We start from the raw sequence: 16,840 nt of genomic DNA, 5'->3' as shown, positions 1-16,840 counted from the left end.
GATTTATTCACAACATAATATTTACAGTACATCAATTCTATTTGCAAAAAAGAACAGCAAAACTTATAGAATAACAGTTATAACAATAACAAGAAACAGTATAAAAGTGTTGTCAGTGTTGTGCCACACCACTCAGCCTTTTGAGTCATTAGGGGAGACAGAGGGTGTGCTGGGGCTTTGGACTGGCTTCAAGACGGTACAAGTCAAGCTGCATCTAGGATTCAGTCTGGAACCGACAGTCCGAGGGAGAGGAGCAGGGTTGCCAGATCTCATGAGAGAAACAAGCAATCGAAGCGGGGAGTCTTCAGACAGCAGCCGGTGGAAATGATCCTTCCTCCTCCAGCGTCTCCCGGAAATCCTCCTAAACACACACACACGAGAACACACACACACACACACACACACACACACACACACACACACACACACACACACACACACACACACACACACACACACACACACAAACACACAACACACACACACACACACACACACACACACACACACACACACACATACGAGAACACACACACACACTAGACATCAATACCACAATAATCACAAGGAGTTTTATTCCATAGACTGATATCATGTGGAGTAACTATGAAGGTATAATCAAGGTAAATAATCATAGTTTCAGCAGCTGACCAGATGTTTGGAGAACAGGACTAGGGTTGCAACTACCGATTATTTTCACTATGGATTAATCTGTTGATTATTTTCTCGACGAATCAATTAGTAGTAAATCACCTTGAGAAAGGCCAGTTTGGCCGAAACATGTCGGTGGAAGCCATATTTTATTAAAGGCTTTTTAAAATATTCTTGAAGAGTTGCCTTGGACTTCCTTTGTTCTTTCTACTGAATCAATTAGTCATTTGATCTATAAAATGGTGAAAAATGGCGATCACTCTTTTCCCCAAAGCCTAAGGTGACACCCTCACATGTAAAATGGTAAATTAACTGGATTTATATACTGTAGTGCTTTTTGGCAGTTGGACGACCGCTCAAAGTGCTTTACAGTAATGTCTACATTCACCCATCCATGCTCACATCACACACCGTCGCCATCTGCAGTCATGCAAGGTGCCAACCTCCTCAAATGGCCACTTGAGGCTGGCTGCAAAAGGGAGTCATTCCCCATTCACCTCATGTTAAAACGCCTGACTTTACAGCAGAAATAAACATGTTTACAGCCCTGGCTGGTACAAAAAACAGTTTTGGTCTCTATAGTTAAGTTCTAAGCCAACTGTATGGGGGGCGAAGTTCTATCTAATTCACCCGTTTAGAGTAAAATAGACGATAAGAAATAAAGGCTTGGGCGTGATTGACAGGTCGCCTGTCCAGTGATTGCGCAGCTCGCTGATCACGGACCAATATCGCCCTTGACTATTTCTCAGAATTCAAAAAACGTATTTTATTCATGGTAGGAATGGGCCTCTATCAAGAAAAATAAAGAAATAAAAATAAAAATAACAATAAAACAAAATCATCCACAAATGAAACAAGTGGGTAATAAAGGTGATGTCATGTGATAGCAGTAACTTACAGTGGTAGCCAGTTGATCCAGGTAGGGGATGAGCCTCTGCAGCTCTGTGTCCTCCTGCGCTCCAGACCAGCTGGTGATGGGCATCGTGTTCCTCAGCTACAAAACAAAAATATAAATCACCCTCAATTCATACAAACGCTCTTCCCTCTGTACTGAGGTGAGATAAGAGGGAGTTACATTAGTACACCACCTCAAATACAAACGCTCTTCCCTCTGTACTGAGGTGAGATAAGAGGGAGTTACATTAGGACACCACCCCAAATACAAACGCTCTTCCCTCTGTACTGAGGTGAGATAAGAGGCAGTTACATTAGGACACCACCCCAAATACAAACGCTCTTCCCTCTGTACTGAGGTGAGATAAGAGGGAGTTACATTAGTACACCACCTCAAATACAAACGCTCTTTCCTCTGTACTGAGGTGAGATAAGAGAGAGTTACATTAGGACACCACCCCAAAAGGTCTCTTTAAAAAACACAATTGTAAGTCTTCATGTTTGGAATTCATCTTCTTAACATGACATTTTTCGGGCTGCAAACTGTGCTACAATTGTGACTGAGACGGATAACTGAAATTTAAATACTTGGTTGATACTAATTGAGTCCACATTAGAGCCACGGACCTCCATTTGATGAAATGTTGTCTCTCGGACCCAAATATGAGAATATTTGTATTGTCAGATATGATTTTGTCCAGAATGCCATCATGTGTATTGTAGGTAGAGAGATAACAGTGAAGCTATGATCAAACCAGTCGTTCTGATACGTTCTCTAATTGTGTTAGCTTCTTGTAGGTGGGTTGAGTAGGTGGGTGTGGGTGCTTACATGGTATGGGTAGGTGTAGGGGGCGTTGTCCAGGACCACCGTCTTGGCCAGGTCTCTGCCCAGAACGCCCAGGTCCTTCACATAATGTCCCAAGACACAGATGCAGTCCTCCTGGTACAGACGGTACCTAGATAAAGACACAAACAACAAGTCACACAACATGCTGAACGCTTCAAGCTCATTTTACTGCTCAACTCATTAAAGTCGAGCTGAACCCGTTCGTCACGTGCGTCTGAGTCCGTTTCAGTGCGAGTCTCTGTGTGGTGGAAAACTTTGATGAAACACAGGTGTAACTAATAAACCTGACGGTGTTGTGGAAAACGTTGATGAATGACTTTGATGGTGTACGCGGATGTGGGGAAGACGCACCGAAACAGCTTCTGGTCGGGGTCCAGGATGTCCAGGATCTTCTCTGCGTACTGCTTCTTGGCTGTCGTGTAAACAAACATCTGGAACACAAACAAACAGCAGCTGAAAACATCCCACCCAGAGCAGAGCGCTAACACGCTTTACCAGAGTTTATATCCCACCCAGAGCAGAGCGCTAACACGCTTTACCAGAGTTTATATCCCACCCAGAGCAGAGCGCTAACACGCTTTACCAGAGTTTATATCCCACCCAGAGCAGAGCGCTAACACGCTTTACCAGAGTTTATATCCCACCCAGAGCAGAGCGCTAACACGCTTTACCAGAGTTTATATCCCACCCAGAGCAGAGCGCTAACACGCTTTACCAGAGTTTATTTACATCCCACCCAGAGCAGAGCGCTAACACGCTTTACCAGAGTTTATATCCCACCCAGAGCAGAGCGCTAACACGCTTTACCAGAGTTTATATCCCACCCAGAGCAGAGCGCCAACACGCTTTACCAGAGTTTATATCCCACCCAGAGCAGAGCGCTAACACGCTTTACCAGAGTTTATATCCCACCCAGAGCAGAGCGCTAACACGCTTTACCAGAGTTTATATCCCACCCAGAGCAGAGCGCTAACACGCTTTACCAGAGTTTATATCCCACCCAGAGCAGAGCGCTAACACGCTTTACCAGAGTTTATATCCCACCCAGAGCAGAGCGCTAACACGCTTTACCAGAGTTTATATCCCACCCAGAGCAGAGCGCTAACACGCTTTACCAGAGTTTATATCCCACCCAGAGCAGAGCGCTAACACGCTTTACCAGAGTTTATTTACATCCCACCCAGAGCAGAGCGCTAACACGCTTTACCAGAGTTTATATCCCACCCAGAGCAGAGCGCTAACATGCTTTACCAGAGTTTATATCCCACCCAGAGCAGAGCGCTAACACGCTTTACCAGAGTTTATATCCCACCCAGAGCAGAGCGCTAACACGCTTTACCAGAGTTTATATCCCACCCAGAGCAGAGCGCTAACACGCTTTACCAGAGTTTATATCCCACCCAGAGCAGAGCGCTAACACGCTTTACCAGAGTTTATATCCCACCCAGAGCAGAGCGCTAACACGCTTTACCAGAGTTTATATCCCACCCAGAGCAGAGCGCTAACACGCTTTACCAGAGTTTATATCCCACCCAGAGCAGAGCGCTAACACGCTTTACCAGAGTTTATATCCCACCCAGAGCAGAGCGCTAACACGCTTTACCAGAGTTTATATCCCACCCAGAGCAGAGCGCTAACACGCTTTACCAGAGTTTATATCCCACCCAGAGCAGAGCGCTAACACGCTTTACCAGAGTTTATATCCCACCCAGAGCAGAGCGCTAACACGCTTTACCAGAGTTTATATCCCACCCAGAGCAGAGCGCTAACACAGTTTACCAGAGTTTATATCCCACCCAGAGCAGAGCGCTAACATGCTTTACCAGAGTTTATATCCCACCCAGAGCAGAGCGCTAACACGCTTTACCAGAGTTTATATCCCACCCAGAGCAGAGCGCTAACACGCTTTACCAGAGTTTATATCCCACCCAGAGCAGAGCGCTAACACGCTTTACCAGAGTTTATATCCCACCCAGAGCAGAGCGCTAACACAGTTTACCAGAGTTTATATCCCACCCAGAGCAGAGCGCTAACACGCTTTACCAGAGTTTATATCCCACCCAGAGCAGAGCGCTAACACAGTTTACCAGAGTTTATATCCCACCCAGAGCAGAGCGCTAACACGCTTTACCAGAGTTTATATCCCACCCAGAGCAGAGCGCTAACACGCTTTACCAGAGTTTATATCCCACCCAGAGCAGAGCGCTAACACGCTTTACCAGAGTTTATATCCCACCCAGAGCAGAGCGCTAACACGCTTTACCAGAGTTTATATCCCACCCAGAGCAGAGCGCTAACACGCTTTACCAGAGTTTAACATCCCACCCAGAGCAGAGCGCTAACACGCTTTACCAGAGTTTATATCCCACCCAGAGCAGAGCGCTAACACGCTTTACCAGAGTTTATATCCCACCCAGAGCAGAGCGCTAACACGCTTTACCAGAGTTTAACATCCCACCCAGAGCAGAGCGCCAACACGCTTTACCAGAGTTTATATCCCACCCAGAGCAGAGCGCTAACACGCTTTACCAGAGTTTATTTACATCCCACCCAGAGCAGAGCGCTAACACGCTTTACCAGAGTTTATTTACATCCCACCCAGAGCAGAGCGCTAACACGCTTTACCAGAGTTTATATCCCACCCAGAGCAGAGCGCTAACACGCTTTACCAGAGTTTATATCCCACCCAGAGCAGAGCGCTAACACGCTTTACCAGAGTTTATATCCCACCCAGAGCAGAGCGCTAACACGCTTTACCAGAGTTTATATCCCACCCAGAGCAGAGCGCTAACACGCTTTACCAGAGTTTATTTACATCCCACCCAGAGCAGAGCGCTAACACGCTTTACCAGAGTTTATATCCCACCCAGAGCAGAGCGCTAACACGCTTTACCAGAGTTTATATCCCACCCAGAGCAGAGCGCTAACACGCTTTACCAGAGTTTATTTACATCCCACCCAGAGCAGAGCGCTAACACGCTTTACCAGAGTTTATATCCCACCCAGAGCAGAGCGCTAACACGCTTTACCAGAGTTTATATCCCACCCAGAGCAGAGCGCTAACACACTTTACCAGAGTTTATATCCCACCCAGAGCAGAGCGCTAACACGCTTTACCAGAGTTTATATCCCACCCAGAGCAGAGCGCTAACACGCTTTACCAGAGTTTATATCCCACCCAGAGCAGAGCGCTAACACGCTTTACCAGAGTTTACATCCCACCCAGAGCAGAGCGCTAACACGCTTTACCAGAGTTTATATCCCACCCAGAGCAGAGCGCTAACACGCTTTACCAGAGTTTATATCCCACCCAGAGCAGAGCGCTAACACGCTTTACCAGAGTTTATATCCCACCCAGAGCAGAGCGCTAACACGCTTTACCAGAGTTTATATCCCACCCAGAGCAGAGCGCTAACACGCTTTACCAGAGTTTATATCCCACCCAGAGCAGAGCGCTAACACGCTTTACCAGAGTTTATATCCCACCCAGAGCAGAGCGCTAACACGCTTTACCAGAGTTTATATCCCACCGAGAGCAGAGCGCTAACACGCTTTACCAGAGTTTATATCCCACCCAGAGCAGAGCGCTAACACGCTTTACCAGGGGTTAATTTACATGTGTAAAGACGATAAGATAAGCCACACAGAAAGATACTGTCAGAGCAAAAGTTCAATCACCTTACATTTACCGTTTGTGTAGAGAGATAAAATAAATGGGGGAAATGCCTATAATATTATTCAGTCACTATGTGTGTGTGTGTGTGTGTGTGTGTGTGTGTGTGTATATATATATATACCGGTATATATATATATATACTGTATATATATATATATATTCTGATGAATATTGTCACTGAAAACATACAGACAGAAAGCACTTGCTTGCCCAAAGAAAACTCTATTTGTAGTGTAGTCACAGGAACCAGGCAGCTTCATTTTAAATATATTCAAAACTCTGTTTTCTTGGGCGTGAAACTTACCTCGTAGATCTTTGCCATGGACTGCAGGAACTCCATCACATGCGGCCGCAGGACCATGTATACCTGATGAGAAGATGAGGGAGTCAATAAATAAAGTCCTGTACCATAATGAATGCATATATATTCTACATTTTCTCTTTAGTTCCTTCCTACTTGTTCACCTAGCACTTCAGTCACACAAATATTTGACTAAATCTATTTTCAGGGTATATGCAGGAATCCCAAAGTTAAATTCACAACCTTTTAAGATTATAGAATCTGCTGCACAAAACACCCTTAAATCTTGTGCTTATGTTTTCCTTAAAATGTTTAGCCTTATTGAGAAGATTTAAGGGTGTTTTGTGCAGCAGAATCTATTTTATGGACACCTTAACTCTGACTCTAAGGGAAATCTTAACCTAAGGTGCTTTTTGTGCAACTGAGCCCAGGACTACATTTCCCACAAGCGCCGCTGTCCCTCTCACACACACACACATGCAAGTCAGCAGCAGCAACAAACTAACAAGCTGTACTAACAAAGAACATTCAATAAATCAGGCAAAACAGGGGGCAGCTGAGGATCAACAGCTTTTTCCTCACTTTCCTGCGAGCGTTTGTCTGATTCACATCGCTTGTGATCAGTGTTGAGCAAGTTACGTTCAAAATGTAATATACTACATATTACTAGTTACTTTCATTTGAAAGTAATAAGTTACTTTACAATATTTCTGTATGTGTAGAGTAACTTGTTACTTATTACACTACTTTTGCATTACTTTGACCAAAACAACAGCAGCAGCAGCAGAATGACATCGCCGGCCCGGAACCATCACGAAAAATAATTTCAACCGCCTTGAAGTCAGTGTAAACAATCCAACATTCTAAATGTTATTCTTTTCCTTTGTTATTGTCATCTATAGTGGTTATTTGCATAAAAACTCAGTTTGATTAGGAAATGATTGTATCTTTATTTAAATATGTGCTTTGATTTAATAAAATGTAACTCAATTTGTAACTTGAGTTACTTGACAAAGTAACTGGTATAATATTACTGAAATCCTATAAGTAATAAGTTATATTACTGAGTTACTGCTAAAAGTAATATATTACATGTAATATGTTACTTTCGTAATGAGTTACCCCCAACACTGCTTGTGATAGGAGGAAACATCAAAGAGGCACACTGTTGATGTGCCACAGCCTCACCTTGTACTGGTGGTGGTGGTGGAAGGTGGTGTGGAAGGTGTGCTCCGCCTCCTCGATCACGTTCAGCGAGCTGAACATCAGGGTTTCATCCTGCAGGCACAGAGACAGAGTCACCTTATAGTTAGTCTCAACGCCAGACCCATGAGAGTTCTTATGCTGATACACTACGTTACTGCATGCTGCAGAGCTCTCTCTGGGTCTGATACACTACGTTACTGCATGCTGCAGAGCTCTCTCTGGGTCTGATACACTACGTTACTGCATGCTGCAGAGCTCTCTCTGGGTCTGATACACTACGTTACTGCATGCTGCAGAGCTCTCTCTGGGTCTGATACACTACGTTACTGCATGCTGCAGAGCGCTCTCTGGGTCTGGGACACTACGTTACTGCATGCTGCAGAGCTCTCTCTGGGTCTGATACACTATGTTACTGCATGCTGCAGAGCTCTCTCTGGGTCTGATACACTACGTTACTGCATGCTGCAGAGCTCTCTCTGGGTCTGATACACTACGTTACTGCATGCTGCAGAGCTCTCTCTGGGTCTGGGACACTACGTTACTGCATGCTGCAGAGCTCTCTCTGGGTCTGATACACTACGTTACTGCATGCTGCAGAGCGCTCTCTGGGTCTGGGACACTACGTTACTGCATGCTGCAGAGCTCTCTCTGGGTCTGGGACACTTTCCCTCAGAGGGCTGGCAGTGGTTATGGGAGGGAACCGTTCACTTGGCCAGTCATACAGTATGCCAGTAATGGATTCAGTCCTCCCCAATCAGGATCTCTCTCATCGGTGCTACGACCTGTCACTAATTTAATTTCAACCCGCCTTAAAAACCAGCAGTGGCTGTGAAGTGGCACAGACTCATTTATGTAGTATGTGGAGCGCAGCGATTCAACGTAATATTTGAGTCTGGGGAGAGACTACCTTATAGTAGGAAACCAAGATGGCTTTCTGTACTGTAATGACGTACGTAGCCTGGTAAACCAGTCGGTCACATTCCATTTCGTTCTGCGGGACCATCTGGCCTCAAGCAGAAACTGCAAAGTGGAAGAGCCAATCAGCGACTGCACAAGTTGGCCAATCAGGAACGCCACTAGCACTGCACTAACAAAACAATAATGGCCGCCTCCTTGCCTGATCGTCTCGAGGAGTAATGTTAATGTTTGTCGAGTTTAAGCAGCCATAAAGTGCAGTTATTGCAGAAATAGACTCAATAACAAGAACAGGAGTTTGCAACTGCAGAGTTTCTCAGCGGAAAATGTGTTTTTGTCGTTCTCCCGAGTGGATTTGGGTTTGATTGGATCCACCGCTGATTGGCTGAAGGAGTTGTCTGTCAAGGTAAGTACACAGTATACCCACCCAAGGTTAATAATTACTGTTACAACACAGAATTTTTATAATGAAAATTAGCAGAAGCTCACAGACAATGAAAAAGAGAGGCTTGAATGTGTGAACACTTCTCAACTGTGCCGTTAGTTGCAATTGCAAATGGCAGAAATCCATCGACTGGTACGCTTGTTAGAAAATACTTTGTTTTCACTTGTCGAGAGCTCCCCCTCCCTCATCATCAGTGATGTCACTTGATGACATCATCACTGATGTCATCAGTGTGTGTGTCTGTCTCTTGTGTGCGTTTGTGTGTGCCTGTCTGTCTCTTGTGTGTGTGTGTGTGTGTGTGTGTGCACGCGGGCACGCACACGTGTGTGTGTGTGTGTGTGTGTGTGTGTATCTTGTGTGTGTGTGTATGTGTGCCTCACTGATGTCACAATTTATGACATCACTGTGACATCACTGATGATGTCACAATTTATAACATCACTGATGTCACAATTTATGACATCACTGATCACAATTTATGACATCACTGATGATGTCACAATGTATGACATCACCGATGACATCACTGGGACTTTGTGTGTGTGTGAGTGAATCTATGACATCACTGATGAGGTCTTCAGTGGTACAGACAGAGAAACAGACAGACAGAGCCCCATCTCCTTTCTGAGGATGATAAAGTATCTGAAGCAGCAGGACTGAACTCACCAGGCCCAACACCAGCGTGGCCTTGGGCGCGCTCCTGGTTTTGGGGGGAATATGTCTGGCACTGGGTTTGGCCTGCTGGGAGAGGGACGGGATGTTCTTGATGAAGGTAAAGCTGTAAAACAAAACAACACTGTTAAGGTAAAGAACAAAGGGCTCCACTGACAGGCCAGAGACACTGAGACATGCAGGCAGGCAGACTTACGGGCTGAAGACGTCATCCTCTCCATCCAGCCCCAGCAGGTCCGTGGAGCAGCTGAAGCCAAACACACACGGCTCCTCATCAATCTCATCACCCATCAGCACGTCCTTCTGCCCTGGACTCTTCACATCTGCAGAGAGGAACCAGACCCTCCATCAGCACCCAGCACTCACCACCACCACCAACGAGTTCATTCAATTCCTACAGAGCTGAGTGGCCGGAGAAACTCTGCAGACAATGTGCAAGTTTGTCCCGGCTTCCCAACAGCTTCTTAAACGGCAAATTCAAATTCAAGCTTGGCGGCTGAGAAAAGTCGATCACGGCTGAGGTTTTTGCAATCAGATTCCCACACTTTGTTGTTTTCCTACTGATTTGATTCAGTGCAAAATGTAGAAGTTGATTCCAGCCATTCAGAGCTTCCCAGTTCCCTACATCATCTATTTGAAAGACTACGTACACAGTGATCCTCACTATTTTTTCCATGAGAGCCACACTAGCTGGTCAAAGTCAAGAGGAGAGACACTTTTTCCACAAAACACCAATACCACACAGCGAGGGTTTGGTTTAGTTCTTACTTTATAGATATGGCAGAAACAGACTCAATAATAACAATTAAACAAGTACAGGAGTTTGCAACAGCGGGGTTTCTCAGCAGAAAATATGTTTTTGACGTTCTCCCGAGTGGATTTGGGTTTGACTGGACCCAACGCTGATTGGCTGAAGGAGTTGTCTCTCAAGGCAAGTACACCCCTCACCCCCCACTGCAAACTAGGGCTGTGAATCTTCACTGGCCTCACGATTCGATTCAGAGGGCTACGATTCGATTGCATCTCGATGCATCTTAAAATCGATGCATCACTTTTTTTCCCCCAATACATGATTTATTTTTTCTCACTTTCTTTTTTCTCACTGTGTGGCTACTTTTAAATTGGAATTGCATTGTATTATGATCCATAATTAAAATAAACAAATGCATGTACTTCCATTATATTTTATTCGATTATAAAATATATATATATATATATCTAATATTTTTTTAATAATCGATTTTTGACATTTGTGAATCGATGCAGAATCGTGCACATCCGCATCGCGATGCATCTTATAATTGATTATTTTTGACACCCCTAAACACTGCGTGAATGCTTAAGGACAGACGGTCTGGTAGGATTTAATGAAATGGGGGTTCACATGACCGGCTGGTTTACCAGGCTAGGTAACTTCTAACTTGCTGCTTTCACAAAATATTTACACAATGAGATTTTTGATAATTAATCATCAGTAATGTGGAGATAATGAAGTGGGTAAAGGCAAATAATAGAACATTCTGCGAAGTTCAGAAAACTACATCAATTTACAGTAATGCAGCCTTCAAAACAAGGGAAAGACAACACCTATGCCTTATCATGATATGAATATAGAAAATTCACAACGATACCTAGTTTCATATCACACTATCGATATAATATCGATATATTGCCCAGCCCTACAAGTACACACATATCTGCATTTTTTAAATATCACTACATATCAAATAGGGGTGGGGGAAAAAATCGATTCACCTAAGTATCGCGATTTTTAATGTCACGATTTTTTGGATCGATCTTTTATTCCAGAATCGATAATCGCAAATTAAAAAAAAAAAAAAAAAAAATTTTTTTTTTTTTTTGGGTGCTTGCAGTCAGGCCACTCACTGAACAGCAGGCCAGGCGCCGCCTACTGGTTTACTAGTGGTTTTATTACTTTATTAGTTAGTCTGAAGTAATAATTACACTTCAGGGTTAAAGTGGGTGCATCTCATTGTAAAATTGGACCCAAATCTGGCTTCAAACGGCCCAAATTTCACGCGCGTTGGCCCATATCGGCCTGGCCTGCTTGGTATCTAATGCCCGGCCTGAATTATGATCCCAGTCCGCCCCTGTTTTTAACTATATCGCCCAGCCTATAATATACAGTCTCTAGTGTATGATTCAACTTTTCCCATGTTCTAATCTAGTGTAAAAAAGCAAACAAACTGAAAAAATAAAAGAAAAAAATAAACAAAAATCGCAATAAATCGTAATATCGAATCGCAATAATCGTAGAATCGCAATAATCGTGAATCGCAATATATATCGAATCGGCACCAAAGTATCGTGATAGTATCGAATCGGGAGATAAGTGAATCGGCACAGCCCTAATATCAAATGTCTGCAAATAAAATCTAAAATGCATCCATATCAACACTCAACCATGTAGAAAGAGAAGCAGTATAGGACAGCACACCTGGAGAGGCTGTGATTACAGCAGCAGGCTCCTCCAACACTGCCGCCCTGCCTGGCCTGGTCTTCTTTGCCTTCTTCTTTGTCCTTTCTTTAGATATAGCCGGCCTCAGGAAGTCGCTGTCTGTGGACTTGTCTCTACGCCTCTTTTTACTGTTAGAGAAAAACAAAAATCCATAAATGCATTATTACCATCATCATTGGTGGTACATACAAAAAAAACAACACTATTGGTTACATTGGAGCTTTTCACACACACTTCATGCTCTTAGCCTGGGGCTATGTTAGGCCTGGGCTAAGAATAGGGCTATCTTAGCCCTGGGCTAACTTAGCCCCTTTTCACTCACACATATTAACCCAGGTTAAACTAAACCCAGGACCAGGGTGGGAATCTCATAATTTTAGGGGCGTGGCCATCTGGCCTTCAGCATCACAATATTTCAGGGTTAACCCTGAAAAGCCGGGGTTAACCCTGCTCCAGAGCAGGGCCAGCTAGCCCCAGGCTGAAGTCGGAGTTAACCCACTTTGGAATGTTCCAGGATTGTGCAAGTGTGAAAGCTTTCTTAAGCTGAGGTTACACTACAAGACTTTACACAGGATTTCCAGTTGGGCTCAGTCCGTCTTTGTTGACTCTAGTCTGCAGTTGTTGTGCCAGTCGGCAGCAAAACCTGTTAGTGTATACTGGCTACAGATTTCTAATCGTCAAGTGTAAACTGCCTCCCGACGCCAGTCAGAGGCACAACGATTATATCAAACACGTTTGAATTTCTCGTGTAGTGTAAACTGGTGCAACGACCCGACTCAACTCAACAAATCACACGTGCACGTGGAATCCTCTCAACATCCAATGAAAAACTATCATGCAATGAGGCAAAAGCAGTCAAATAGCTCATCATTCTTCACACAATAGATATTTCTGATACCAACGCACACGTGAATAATACAGGGACCAGTGGAAGACTCAATTACAACATCAAATCAAACACGCTAAAGGCCGGTTGCTCACGGTTAGGTCAGAAAGAACAAAACCGAAACTTCTTGTTAGAACTTTCAAAATAAAAGTATACCATTGCAACGTTTGTGTGTGTGTGTGATCCGAAATACCCCAAGTACCAAGAGGAAATAAAGAACACATTTGCATAAAAACCTACTTACATAATGTGGCTTCGAAAAGTCCATTCTAACCCGTAGTGAGTGATGCAGTAATACGTTCACGCTTTTATTTTGAAACTAAAATTGTCTAGCTTCCGTATGGTTAGTATGGTCACTCAGTTTGCTGGTTATTTGTGTTGTGGGTTCTTCAATAAAGACACCGTCTTATAACTTGAAAGAGCTTAACTTTGATTTGGCAGTTACATGTTTACATTGTCTGTGCGGCTCATGGTTGGGCTCTACTGTGCAGTTCACTTGCTGAATCTGTCTGACTAGACTGCTTACTGCGCATGCTCCAGCTGATAGGCTTAGGGAAGTAGCAAATCACTTATTACAGTTTTCACGCGAGTTTGCTGGGCGCACAGTCTGGTAGTGTATTTTCATCTGTGATTACAGTCGTTCCCAGTCGTGTAATGTATTTCTGTGAGTTTTTCAGTCGTGATAAAAAATCTGAATGAAAAAGTGGTGTAGTATAAACTCCCCAGTCTTTTCATAAATAATCTGTTAAGATTTTCAAAGTTGTCGTAGTGTATCTGCTTTAGTCTGGGGCTAACAGCTCCCTTAACCCTGGCGAAGTGTAGCCCTATTACGATCAATAATCAAAAGGAGTTTAGGACAGTTTATAGTGTAGAGGTCCTCACCTGTTGATGGAGTAACTGTGCTCCTCCAACACTGCCGCCCTGCCTGAGGTCGCCCTCTTGGGACTGGAGAACAGGACATCCCATGGTGGCATCTCATCATGATGAACTGCCTCACCACTTTCATCTCCTAAGACTCTTCCTGCTACAACACATGAAATGCCTGTTAGAATTCAGCACTACAAACACGACAAACTAACACACTAGGCCACATAGGGCCAAAAATCATATAGATATTTTAGGCGATATTTGAATGGCGAGACAATATATCTCTGTATTTTCTACGAAGTGGACTAAATGTTCAGTTGTAACTTGGTGCTTTCGCAAAATATTTACAGAAAGAGATTTTTGATAAATAATCATCAGTAATGTGGATATAATGACTAAGTGGGTAATAGAACAGTGTGCAAAGTTCAGCAAACTACATCATTTTACAGTAATGCAGACCTTCAAAACAAGGAAAAGACAACACCTATGCCATATCACGATTTGAATACAAAATGTACAATATCTAGTCTCATATCACAATATCGATATATTGCCCCCCCCCCCCAGTACACACATATCTGCATTTTTAATATATCACTACATATCAAATATCTGCAAATCAAATCTAAAATGCATCCATATCAACACTCAACCATATAGAAAGAAGCAGTATAGGACACCACACCTGGAGAGGCTTCAGCTAGGATTGCAGCAGGCTCCTCCAACACTGCCCCCCTGCCTGGCCTGGTCTTCTTTGCTTTCTTCTTTGTCTTCTTTTTAGGTGCCCTCAGGAAGTCGCTGTCTGAGGACTTGTCTTCACGCCTCATTTTACTGTTACAAAAAAAAGATGAACGCATTATTACCATCATCATTGGTGGGCTAAGAGACACACTTAACCCCAGCTAAGTGTAGTGTGAAAAGCCCTATTATGGTCAATAATCAAAAAGGAGTTTAGGACAGTGTTTATAGAGGTCCTCACCTTTTGATGGTCGGCTCCTTGTAATTGACTTGAGGACATCTCTTTCTTTTTCCTTGCCTTCTGTCAGCTGGGGTTGTAATGGTGTTGGTCAGTGATGACAAGACTCTTCTTGCTACAACACACAAAACAAAAGAACAAAGAACACAGCCTTTTAGAATTAAGCATGACAAACAGTCCCAACAAATAAAAACAGACAAAATAACACACTAGGCCACATAAGGCTGGGCGATATGGACCAAAAATCATATCTCAATATTTTTTAGGCTGAATGGTGAGACAATATATCTCTGTATTTTCTATGAAGTGGACTAAACGTTCAATTGTAACTTGGTGCTTGCACAAAATATATACACAATGACATTTTTGATAAATAATCATCGGTAATGTGGATAAAATCACTAAGTGGGGAATGGCAAGTAATAGAACAGTCTACGAAGTTCAGAAAACTACATCACTTTACAGTAATGTAGCCTTTAAAACAAGGAAAAGTCAACACTTCTGCCATATCACGATATTAATGTACAAAATGTACGATATTTTGTCTCATATCACAATATTGATATATTGATATATTGCCCAGCATTACTAGTACACACATAAGTGATTTTTAAATATCACTACATACAATATCTTCAACAACCAATGTAGAAAGAGAAGCGATATAGGACACCTCACCTGGAGAAGCTTCAGCAGCAGGCTCGTCAAACACTGCCGCCCTGCCTGAGGTCACTCTCTTGGGACTAGAGAACAGTTCATCCATTACCAGGTGTCTCAAAAGTGCCTCGCCACTTTGGTCTACTGTTGGACTACAGGCCGACGACACGTTAGATGTCGTCAAATTGTGAATGGAGACAACAAACGTCTCCCTTTTTTGTCCAGAGGAAACAGGTGGATTTGGAGCTTGTGTGGCTGTATGTAGCCTGTATGTGTCTCTGTGCTGTTTTGTCTTCAGCTCCATCCTGGGCTTTGAGTTTGTGGCTTTGGAATTCAAGAAATCTTCATAGGTTTCATCCTTCTCGCTCATATCAGAACGTGATTCCATCACTTGTAACACTTCTCCATTATTTCTTGTACGATTTGCCGTTTCAAGATTTGCAATGTTCATATTATCCATGCAGGGACCAGCATGGAGGGGTAGGGTGTCACTGGGGTGCTGAGGAGAACATACATTGTCCCGAGGCCTAAGTCCTTGTGTGCAATGATTATGTTTCTTTCTCTTGTCCTTCGTAGAGTCAACAGACTCCTTCCTCCGTGTGCTTTTCTTCATGCTGGTTCGGCTCGTTTCCTCCCTCCTGGCCTTTTGAGGTCTCTGAAAGTCTGTGATCGTAGTCGACTCACTACCCAATGGCAGTCTTTCATGGTTAGCGCTGCTACTCAATTCCTCTGGAATGTCTCCTTGCTCCTGAGTGGCCACCCAAGGACGCTTACAGGAGCTCCCCGTTTCTGCAAGACAGACTCCATCGCTGTGCCTTGTGTCGGGGCAACTGTGTGCATTTGCTCCAGAATGCTGCCTCACAACAATAACTGCTGCTGATTCTTCACCTTGTGATGACGCGCCGTTTGAGGAGGAGCCATCTCTGGCCACCGAGATGAGAAATGTCTTTGTGCAGCTGGTTGAAAGACGGCTCACATGTTCCGACTCTTTCAGTGTGACATTATCTGTGCAAGGAGTTATTCTGTCCGTTTCACAAGATGGCAAATCACTTGAGATGTCAAAGGTATTCCTTTTGACCGAGTGGTCGCTCTTCGAAACTAAACAATTCTTCTTGCAGTTCGTCTCGGACCTTGCCTCTTCTGGAATATCTTTCACTGGGAATTTTGCAGCATCTTTGCCTTTGGAACACTGAACTGCCGAGTCCATAAAATAATGGTCCTGCTCATGTAAGACAAAGTCATGGCAGTGTGACGTGGCAGGGTCACATGACTTGACAATTTGCTTTTTACGACGGTTGCGAGTACCATTACGAAAGGTAATATTTCTACTTTGTACATTGTGCAGCTGAAGCTCAGTGTCTGCAGAGG

The 16,840-nt window shown here is 43.8% G+C and overlaps 1 protein-coding gene across 1 annotated transcript; it reads right to left on the bottom strand.

Annotated features, from left to right (window-relative positions):
- Positions 1–278: 278 nt before the first annotated feature.
- LOC310784433 (uncharacterized protein) lies at positions 279–15,578 on the bottom strand (the record flags this gene model as incomplete). Its single annotated transcript, XM_083645432.1, has 13 exons — positions 279–361; positions 1,550–1,645; positions 2,375–2,501; positions 2,744–2,823; positions 6,373–6,435; positions 7,558–7,647; positions 9,602–9,713; positions 9,804–9,930; positions 12,066–12,214; positions 13,855–13,996; positions 14,525–14,670; positions 14,819–14,930; positions 15,494–15,578. 13 exons carry the CDS (start codon positions 15,576–15,578, stop codon positions 305–307), a joined length of 1,386 nt encoding a protein of 461 aa, XP_083501558.1. The 3' UTR covers positions 279–304.
- Positions 15,579–16,840: the final 1,262 nt, after the last annotated feature.

This window comes from Poromitra crassiceps (genome assembly GCF_964638095.1).
Source record: "Poromitra crassiceps genome assembly, chromosome: 10".
NCBI classification, from domain to species: Eukaryota; Metazoa; Chordata; class Actinopteri; order Beryciformes; family Melamphaidae; genus Poromitra; species Poromitra crassiceps.
The sequence above is the reverse complement of the archived record's forward strand: the minus strand, read 5'-3'. Positions and strand labels throughout refer to the sequence as shown.